The sequence below is a fragment of the Arachis ipaensis genome, chromosome B04 (genome assembly GCF_000816755.2).
Source record: "Arachis ipaensis cultivar K30076 chromosome B04, Araip1.1, whole genome shotgun sequence".
In the NCBI taxonomy this organism is placed as follows: domain Eukaryota; kingdom Viridiplantae; phylum Streptophyta; class Magnoliopsida; order Fabales; family Fabaceae; genus Arachis; species Arachis ipaensis.
The window spans coordinates 131,739,234-131,750,538 of NC_029788.2; the positions used below are offsets into that span (position 1 = coordinate 131,739,234).

The 11,305-nt window shown below is 35.1% G+C and overlaps 1 protein-coding gene and 1 pseudogene across 1 annotated transcript; both read left to right on the forward strand.

The window, feature by feature from the left end:
- The window catches only part of LOC107637430, a 14,992-nt pseudogene continuing 4,793 nt past the window's right edge, over positions 1,107–11,305 (forward strand).
- LOC110262362 (toll/interleukin-1 receptor-like protein) lies at positions 1,126–1,623 on the forward strand. The gene has a single exon (XM_021122671.1). The coding sequence runs from the start codon at positions 1,126–1,128 to the stop codon at positions 1,621–1,623; it is 498 nt and encodes a 165-aa protein (XP_020978330.1).

Here is an 11,305-nt window from a genome sequence, read left to right on the forward strand (position 1 = left end):
TTAAGCATATATTCAGGGTCTTATGAGGTCCCTCTCTCGTGCGTGGGCGGAGGTTTCTCACGGCTTCAAGTGCTGAAACTCGAATACTCATCTGGATACAACCGGGGTGTGTTGGACGGAGGTGAAATAATGCCTCCTCTTCGGTGTTTGGTGATGAAGCAGTGTCTTCGAGTGACTGCGCTTCCTAAACAGCTCTGGTCCTTAACTACCTTACAAAAGGTGGATATTGTTGGCCCCTCCGACGAATTGGAAAGAAGCCTCCGAAATGTTGAGCTCAAGAAGGGTTGCAAGCTCACTGTAAACGGATATACAGATCTGGATGGCCTACCTCTCCGTCGCCGTCGTACGTAACTACCACCTGTTTGTGTCTCGATTCTTTATCTGTTTCTACTTTCTAGTATCTACTGCCAAAAGGTGTTTGTACAACTGAACTTCACCTTCAAAGATCTGAATGTCACATGCCAAATTCCAACAGTAACACAGGCTTCACCTATTTACATCCCTACACATGGACGTATAATTTTTGCTGATAATGAGATCGAATATTCTTAACCAAATTTATAATATTCATCTTAATTAGTTAAGGATTTAGATTTCCAATTAAGAGATATATAAATTTTGTGGAATATTATAAATATTTAATGATCGATATTTTAAAAAATAATGAAAATTTAATAAAATTAGTGGAGTGCAAAAAGTAAATAAAAAATAGGTGAATTTTCAAAAGAAGAAGAGAGTAGTATTGCTTCATCATAAAATATTATGTTTGATCCATGGGGAATAAAATTTTAGTTTAAATTTGACCAATTAGAAAACAACACGCCACTAATCACTAATCACCAAATAGACCCGGCCGAAGTCAATCCACCGGCTAGTGTAAATTGTAGTAAATAAAGAATGCACCGGGAAAGCAATTAATCTTGAAAGCTAGCAATACTATTTTATAATCATTTGAATGATTTTCAATATAATCATAATTATAGTATTTAGACTCAGCAATTACAAAGAAATTTTCCTCCGTGCTTGTTTGTAGACTTCACCTAATCTCCATTTCAATTTCTATCCTGTTGATTCTTGAGCATCATTAGTCATTACTGAACTTCAAAGCTTCCAAAGACTCTTGCCATGGCAAGTTCATCATCAGATCAAGGTGCAACACCATATTCACATTTCAAGTATGATGTTTTTCTGAGCTTTAGAGGCTACACAAGACTCAGATTCACAGACGCACTCTATCATGCTTTGATCAACAACGGAATCGACACCTTCAGAGATAACGACGAGCTGAGAATAGGCGAGGAACTTGAAGGTGCTCTTCTTGAAGCAATTGAAAGATCAAGGATGTCAATTCTTGTACTCTGTGATAAATATCCAACTTCTAAGTGGTGCCTTGATGAACTCGTCAAGATCATGGAGTGTTCAGAGAACGGAAGGAAGCGACCAGTGTTACCAGTTTATTACTATGTGGAAAGATCAGATGTGCAGTACCAGCTCAATGAATATGCAAAAGCCATGACTGATCATCAAGAAAAAGGCCGATACAATCACAAGTTGGAAGCTTGGAGGTCAGCCTTGTCTCAAGTAGGCAAGATTTATGGTCAACGCTGTGATCAGAATACGTGAGTAGCTACTTTATTTATGATTCATTTGTCTATTAGTATTTTATATATTTCTATAAATTAAAAGAAGACAAGTTAAAATGCAAAGAAAATGTGTATGTTCTTTGCAGACCATTTGGTATGGCTATTAACAAGATTGTCCAAGAGGTCATAGAAGGACTTCCTCCTTTGCCTCTGTATATTCACCATCCACTTGGATGTGATTCTAAACTTGAAGAGGCAAAATCACTTCTACAGATTGGTTCATCTCATGCTAGCCGTTTGATGCTGGGAATTCATGGAGATGGTGACCTAAGTCAATTTGTTGCGGAGTTGTATAACAAGATTAGGTGTGACTTTGCAACTGCAAGTTTTCTTTCCAGTATCAGTAAGAAAACAAATGCAAGTGGCGCTGGCCTAGAAGATCTACAAGAAAAACGCTTCTTTCTGAGATGAAAGAGAAGGTAAAGAATAAGATCGGAAGCACATTTGGTGGATCTTTTGAAATAAAACGAAGACTAGGCCAAAAAAGAGTTCTTCTGGTTTTGGATGATGTTGATAATATACAACAACTGAATTCACTAGCTGGAGAAATTGATTGGTTTGGTCCTGGCAGTAGGATCATCATAACAACAAGATATGAAGATGTGCTGGATGAGCATGCTGGTGTTGATATTAAGAAATATCGCTTCGATGAAGGTGAATTTGAAGGCAACAGAGGAAGCTCTACTATGATGGAAGAAAATGTAGTGGGATTGGAGGAAGACTTGGATGTAATAATTAATCAACTCAAAGAAGAAGATTCTGCTAGGAATGTTGTTTCCATTGTTGGCATGGGTGGGTTGGGCAAAACTACACTTGCCCGGAAGGTCTACACTAGCGATGAGGCCAGAGAGCTATTTCCTTGCCGCGCATGGGCAACCGTTTCCAAAGAGTGCATGCCAACGGAAGTTTTCAAAAACCTTCTCAAGTGTTTGAAGGTACCCGAAGCTGAATATAAAAATGCAGGTGAAGAGGAGTTGAAAGATATGGTGAGAAACCATTTGAATGGGAAAAAGTATTTGGTAGTGCTTGACGATCTCTGGGAAGCAAACGTATGGGACAAGCTAAAGGCTCCTTTACCGGATAACGACAACGGCAGCATGATACTAGTAACTACTCGTAATGATCAAATGGCGAATTATGCAAGGTCAAAGGAGCCTCACCACCAACTACACTTGTTGGATGAAGATCAAAGTTGGGAAATGTTTCGCAATAAGGTGTTTGGCAGAGAAGAGTGTCCTCCTTTAGAGCTTATTGGAAGATCAATTGCTTTCGAAAGCTGCAAAGGTTTACCATTGGCTATCAAAACCACAGCCGGGATTGTCGCGAAGAAGGAGAGATAAGAGGATGCATGGGAAGAAATCAAGAACCTGCTCCCTTATTGGTCTGTTGCTGAAGACAAGGAAGGTAAAGATATGATGAAGATATTGAAGTATAGCTACGATGATCTGTCTGAGAAAATGAAGCCATGCTTCCTATATCTTGGGGTGTTTCCTGAAGATGAAGAGATTCTGGTGAGAGACTTAATCCAACTATGGATATCAGAAGACTTCATAAAGCCAATCCAAACTGGAAGAAGATTGATAGAACCTGAGGATATTGGTGAGAAATACTTGAAGGAGCTAGTGGATCGTAACTTGGTACAAGTTGTGAAGAGGAAGAGTGATGGCAAAGGCGTGAAAACATGTCAGATCCACGATCTCATCCGGGAACTGTGCATATTGGTGAGTAACGACAACCCTGATAACAGTAACAATGCTCGCAGGCTGTCCTTTTCCAGGAACAAAGGATCCTATGCATGTTCGTTAACATGTAATCATTCAAGCACTTGTTCCTTGTTCGTTTATGGACATTACTGTGGGTTGTCAAATCATATTCCAGAAGATTTCCCAGTTAATGTGCTATATTTGAATGGATTGTGTGTGGCGCTAACAATGAAAAAGAATGCTGAGGACTTGGAGAGGTTGAAAAGCCTCAAGTTCTTGAAAATGGATTTTCCTGTTCCAGATCGGTTATTTAAGCTTCAGAGTTTGCAAACAATACAAGTAAATCGCATTTGGAAGGGAAAGAAAATAAGTGTTGATGAGGGGTTAAAGCAAATGAGACATTTTCGTATGGAAAAGGGTGAGCATTTATTGGTAGATGAAAGGGTAAAAGATAGAATGCAGAATCTCCAAACCCTGTTTTTTGTGTATGCAGATTCACAACTAGGGCTCTTACTCAACAATGGCTACTTTCCCAACTTGAGAGCACTGGGTTTAGTGATAAGTGAAGACGAATGTCAATTAGTAGACGAAAACTTGAGGAGCCTGCACCGCCTAAGCGAACTACGTAAACTGAAACTTATGTTTGACATCTCTGAAAGAGTTCCATTAGGTAAAATTACATTTCCGTCAAATCTTAGCAAGATTGTCTTGAAACGGTGTAAGGGTTTGAAGTACCAAGACATGAATGCTTTGGGACGGATTCGCAGCCTTCAAATTTTAAAATTAAGCGACGTAAAATGTGACCAAGATGTCCTTCATTGTGGTGGGGCTGGGAGCTTTCCGCAGCTTCAAGTGTTAATCATGTTATATGTGCGTGTCTCAAGTGTTACATTAGAAGTTGGTGCGATGTCTAGACTTCGGCGTGCTGCCTTTCGTGAGTGCTTTGGCTTGACGTTGCAGTCCCTTCCTGAACGAATGCATTCCCCGGAATTCGACTTGCATTTTATTGAACCTGATTACAATAATTATGTTCGTTATTGTCTTGGTTCTTGGTCTTGTATTGATGATTGGGTATAGCTCATTTTTTTTATGCTGGGACTCGCTTCTCTTTGGACAAAAAGGATGCTACTGTAAAATTTTTACAATACTCTTATTCCTCTTTTCTCCAAACCAAACCCTACTTTCTAAATTAAACCCACACACACTCACTCAAACACAAGCACACACCCTGAAGTCAGAACAAAAGAAAAAGAACGAAAAAGAGAGAGGAAAAACGGAGAGGGAGAAAGAAAGGAAGAAGAGGGGGAGAAGGAGGATGACGCTGGTGGGGCTGGACGCCACTGTCACTGTCGCAGAGAAAAAGGAAGAGATGCGCGGGAGAGATGAGAGAGAGTGAGGTCGCAGAACTTCCATGGAGAAAGAGGAAAGCGCGCGACGGATAAGAGGAAGGAGGACGTCCCGCCGCCGCCGTTGCCATTGATCGAGACTGTCGCCGTCCCGGTTGAGGCCATCGTCGTCGCCAAGCAGGGCAGAGAGGTGGGGCGCGAACGGGAGAGAGAAAGGGGAGCTAGCTCTACTGGAGCAGGTCGCTGAGTTGCTGCTGCCTTCCACCACACCGCAAGACAGAGCAAACCTTCTGTTCTTCCACTGTCATTGCGGTTGCCTCGGTTGCAGGTGGAGGAGGTGACTGGAGAAGAGATTGTTCTCTTTTGCTTCTGCTTTTGGTTCTTCATTGTTCGCCGGAGTCTCTGGGGCCATGAAAGTTGCTGCCAGAGTCGTCGGAATTGTTGCCGTCAAGAGCCACCACTGCTCTTCCTTTACCTTGGTAAAACAAAATCCATTCTGCTTGTACACATCGCTTTCCATTTCTGTTCCGCTTTATCTACGTTACACTCTCGCTCTATTTTTGTGCTGTCTTTTTTTTATTAATCTGCTTTTGTTGTTGTTTATTACGGGTTAGAAGTGGTAGCTATGCTACTGTTGTTAGTTGAGATTACATCCGTGATATTGTTGTTAGAGTTGCTGCTGCTATTAGAATTGAAGTTGCTGCCATTGGCTCGGTCCAATTCTATTCTGCGCTCTTTTATTTTATCTTATTCCAACTTTTTTTGCCATTTAATTTGGCATTTTGGGTTCGATCTTTTCGATCTTTTGGACTAAATTATGAGTATGCTTTATATTTATAATTGGTTGGCTTTGCATCTTTAATTATTTTATTTTGATATACATTGCTTTAAACTTATAATTACACTTGCATATTATTATCAAAGAATTTTAAATTAGATTAAATAATTGATTTATTATAACTAAATATTTATCTTTGTTAAGTTCATCTTAATATGTACATAAGACTATATGTTTTTACGAGGCTATATGCATGTTTGATGAAGTTTTATATTATTTTAAAATATTTGATTTTATTCGAATATGATTTTTTTGAAGCATTGGAGTATTTGTTGTTACTCACTTATTTTAAAATTGTGAAATATGTTTGAAATGCTTTAAGATTGAGAAAATATGATTGAAAAAGATTTGGATGAAAAAGTATTATTTGATTTGATTTGATATATTATATGTTTGAAGACTGAAGAAATAGGCACTTCGTCTTTCTAGATAGCTTAATTTTGAATGGAAATCAGGTTGGCCAAGGTGGCACTTGTAGGTTCTGTGGAAACACCTAAATTTCCAGATCCTTGACCAAGAGGAGTTTGAAATTCAGCCCGTTAGGGAGGACTGGAGGTTCTTTGAGGAGAAGGAAAGGTTTACAGGACTCTAGATGGGGGAGAATCTGAAGCAGTAGTTTCAGCAACTCGAGAGAGAGAGTCAGAGTCAGGGGCTACCTGGTATTCAGCAGAAAGCGCAACCTGGTTGGTTGGAGAGACATGTCCAAGGATGAGAGTCTGTGTTGGAGAGTGCTGAGTATGCTCCTTTATTAAGTCGACTACCTATGTCCCAGTTGAAATTGGAAAAGCGATTTAGAGAGAGACTCAACAGACCTTGTAACCTGGATACCTGGATTGATGAGATGTGGTTTGTCCCTGGTCTTGTCGTTGTTGTTGAGGTGGCTAATCAAGCGCCAGTGGAGAGGTAATTGATTGAGCAGTAGTAGTGGGCTAATATGTAAGGTACACAGTTATAAGTTAAGATTTATTCTAACTTAAGTGGAATATATGTAGAAATGATATAATGGTACCAGAATGGGTCTTGTCCTTCGAACTAGCTGAGTGTAACATCCTAACTACCAAAAGCCACGCTTCCGCCTGTGCCACTTTAATAGCTCGGATATTAAGACGACTCTTATACTATTTAATATTAAACTATGAGCCTGTATAAAACTTTAACCGAACTTTCCAAAAAAACAAACATCCAGACTTACAATATAAGCTACAATACTCACAGGATATAAACACACACACACGCATATATTAATTTACAAACATATCATCACAATCCTATCCCTCATACAAGACTTGCAAAATTAAAAGCGAGGGAAACATAAATATTAAAACAATACAAAAATATCATCTGACAGAAAAATAAATAATATCTTCTGAACTTCGTCATCTGCAACCTGAAAATAGAAGATTTGTACATCATTCTTGAAAGGGTTCTCACTATAGGGTTGCAGAATTACTATAATAGAATACGCGAGATAAATTTGTTACAATGATTAATAACCGCCTTATGCATCTTTTCAAAGGCAAAGGTTTACTATAAGAGAAAAACTGAAATCCTTTTTGAAAGAAGAACTGTTCATTTTCTTAGAAATTCAAAGGCCTTTCAAAAGGTTTATCTATGCTAAACCAAATTAGTTTTTCATAACTTTTCTAAACAAAAAACACAACCGAAATCAACCATCAGCCCATCTCATATTAACCACGGCCCTAGGCCCAAACAATCCAACATCAGCCAATCCACCACAATCCAACAGAGTTTCGGTCGCAAACACAAGTAGGAAGTTCAAGCACAAACAAGCAGTTATAAAGCCAACCTGACAAGTCCTGGTAGCTAACCATTGGACTGTCCCTCTGTCGTGCATCCCCAACTCAAGTCATTCACAATCATAATTATAATTCACATCCAACACCTTCACTGGTGTATATTCACGGGGGCGAGCTCATCCGAAACTTTCACAGTGTCCGGCCACACTTACGACATAAGGTCAGCAGAATATCGAGTCTCAACCCGGAGCACGTGGTGGCTAGCCACTGCTTTCACCTAGAAAAACTCGTATCTCAGATAATTGGAAGTGCACAATCACTTTATCAAGTCAAAATCATTCATATTCATACTCAACCATCCGGCTCATAACATATTTCACAATCAGCCATAATTCATTATCATATACAGCCATTCTGGCTCATAACATAAAACACTTCCACCATCCAACATCATTAAACTCATAAAATCATCATTCAAACCATAAATCACTTTTTCTCAATTCAATTTACTTTGAAATCGAAAATCAATCCTTTCCAGCCTTGGTTTTAGCCTTTAAAATCCCATTTCACAAATCTTTTCAGGCTCATAGCCACTTTTCCTCAAATGTAACTTTCTCTTTTCTAAAATAAAGTCATCGTCAGCATCATATTTTCAAAATTTCAAAATCAGGCCAAATTAAAATCTCCTTTGAAAGATTCAAAATCATTCATCCTAATATAGGATTTGATAATAAAATTTCTCAGTCGAGTCTCAAGACTTTAGGGAAGGACAACCTATCTCAATTTCTTAAAAATTCATTGAAATTCTTAAAATCATAGATCATTGGTTTAAGCAAATAAAAACAGAGTTTATTATAAAATCGGATCATATAAAAAAGTCACAAGTCCCAACCCAATCCAAAGTCAATTCACTTGAAACGGAATCGATTCATTTAAATTAAAACCACTTTTAGGTTCCTCCTTAAAACCAATTCTCTGACTTCTTCCAAAATATCACAAAAGCAATTATTCAGTCAAAATCAAATTTCCCTTAAAATCACTAAAAGCTGCTCTTAACGAAACCTTTAAGTCTAACCAAAAGCAAAAATCCTTTTTATATTAAAATTAATATTAGAACATAATACTTTCTCTTAGTGATTCATGCCCAAAGTTCTTTGACGCAGTCGAAGGCATCTTTATTGCTTTTTTTTTAAATTTTAATGGAACCTTTTTCGATTTAATTTCCGTCAATTTATTTTTCGAACGTTTTGTTTTTCACTTCTTTTATTCTTTTACAAACTTTAATTTACCTTTTATTTGGATGCTCGTCTAATTTAAAATACTTTGATGTACTTATAGAAAATTAGTACCTGTAAAAGAGGAGTAAATTTTGTTTCCAGACTATTAGATATCAAACCACCATCAATTTGCTAAAAATCGACAAAACACTAGTATATGTTGCAAAATTTTAATATAGGGGTATATGTTAGTTAATTGTGACGTATTTGGCAATGTTGTTTGTTCTTGAATTGTAAGTTTGGTTTTGATGGTTATTTTGCATGCTTTGGCTTTAGGGTAACGTTGTATGGCCACGTGTAGTAGTTTGAAGACATAAGAGATACGAGATATGGTCATTAAATTATACTTATTCTCTTTCTCTAATTACTCATTAAATTTTACGTAAAATTTTAATTAACTACTCTAGCTCTTGGTACGTTTCATACTTAAGTTGTGGTTTAGGAGTTAATTACGTACAAAGTGCAAATATAAACACAAACAAAAACTTTGATATATGTTAATGTTACAAATGTGAGAAGTATATAAAATTAGTCTCACAGTAAAAAAAATAAAAAAAAAATGAAGAATTTATACGATGAGAGACATATATTAATAATTTTGTATCTATGTATCTATTCATGAGTTTAAATTTTGCACTACAAAAAATAAGAACGAAATTGACAATAAATTTATAATTCTAATAATTAATTTATTAATTTTTATAAATAACTCATTCAATGTAATAAACATTATTCATATTACAAATTTCATAATAATATTATTAATCACAATAAATTTTACATTACAAATATTCAAATTTCATACTATTTGAACTACTCATATAAATCTCTTATTACTATTCCTTCAAATAACATCAAATTTAGTACAAAAAAATTTATTTCCGAACTACACACCATCCCAAACTTACTCAATGGAAATAATTATGTTGAATGTGAAAAGTGTAACAAAAAAGCATATGAAAAAGGAGATAACTATATTTGTGACACATGTAATCAAACACCACACACTATCCAATGAGGTAACTTTATATATTTTTCATAATCCCATCTATCAAATTATTAGTTACTGACTCAATACTTATTTTAGGTTCGAAATCAATTAAAGGTTTCTGATCAAAGTGGTACAACAACTTTTGTACTATTTAATGGCGAAGCAAAAAAAAATTGTTGGGTACAACTGTTTCAAATCTAATGGCATTACTCCAGAAAAGTAACGACTAATGACATTGAAACACCACCCCAATTGAAAAATTTGTGCAACCTCACTTATATTTGAAGTCAATATAAATGATTTTAATCTTAAAGAAAGTTCTAAACAATACACTCTTACCAAGACATTTGTTCCAACAAAAAGAACTGAACTTCAATACTCATTACAACAAATAAAACAGATAATACTAAAAAAAAATCACTTATTTTAGTTATTTTATACATCATTTTTTTTTTCTAATTTAAATTATTCATTGATTATATGAACTAACTTCGCCAACACTAATATCATTAGATGAAGATCACATACCCATCAAGAGATTAAGGAGAAAGAAAACTATACAAATTCAAGACACATATTCGGAAGAAGAACATACTTGCAAAGATGGAACAAACAACACAATAAAAAGTGTATATAACTCAACAATTTATAAAGAACATGTCTTTACAAAAACTTACATAAAAAGAAGAAAGTAACAACTCTAACAACAACCAATAAAAAAAAGAAGACACCATATAAGAAGACTAAGTTCATCAACTAAAACAAATACAAAAATCAAACTACTAAATAAAAATATTATTTTATACATACAATTCTAATATTCAAATCTTTTGTACTACAAATTATTTTAAATAAAATATCTTTTAAATTTAACTTTAATTTACACATTTAATTTAATTTTATAAAATATAACAAATTTTAATATTTATTATATACTATCATTAATTTACTAATTTACTGTCGCTCATCGAGCAGTCTCATTCTAGTTAGTATAATAAATTGCCGGTAGGTGAAAGCAATAGTCATCGTGAAACACATACACACAATATATATATATATCACATTCATCATCACAGTACTGCAAGTAGCGAATAATATATTCCAAGATCACCAAGCAAGGTCATGAATCTATCCACCAAATATATATCATTTACCGGGAAACTTGGCAGCATATATACGCTTTTATGCTATACACAATGAATTATAAATTCAACTTTATCTGTTTCCTTCCTTCATTATTGATATCCACACTGCTTGTATGACTTGCAGCCACACATACAAATACAATACCCGATTCCGAGTTATATACATTAAATATGTAATGGTAGTATATATAGAGTAACCTATTATGATATAATGCAGAAAAAAAAACCATGTTATTTTTTTTGAAAAAAAAAAAGCTTATCTAATAAAATAAAAAACATGTCAAATATCCAAAATGATTGTGGAACACTGGAATTATTTGATTTCTACTTTAACATATTATAAATGGATTTGTAATGCTTAGTTAAGGATTCAGATTGCCAACTAACGAAGAAAAGTAAATGTGATGAACATTATTTAATAATCTATATCTTAAGAAAATAGACATCTATTTATATCATATAAAAATTAATGCTAATATATAATAGAATGAACTTATGCCATATTGCCTTTTATATTTATGTCATATCGATAATTTTATATATAGACGACAATTTTATAATTTTACAATATAAAAAATAATTAAATTTCTATATAGTATTACCAT

Excerpts from the sequence above, each read along its gene's own strand:
- LOC110262362 (XM_021122671.1), top strand. The coding sequence starts at position 1,126 with ATGGCAAGTTCATCATCAGATCAAGGTGCAACACCATATTCACATTTC.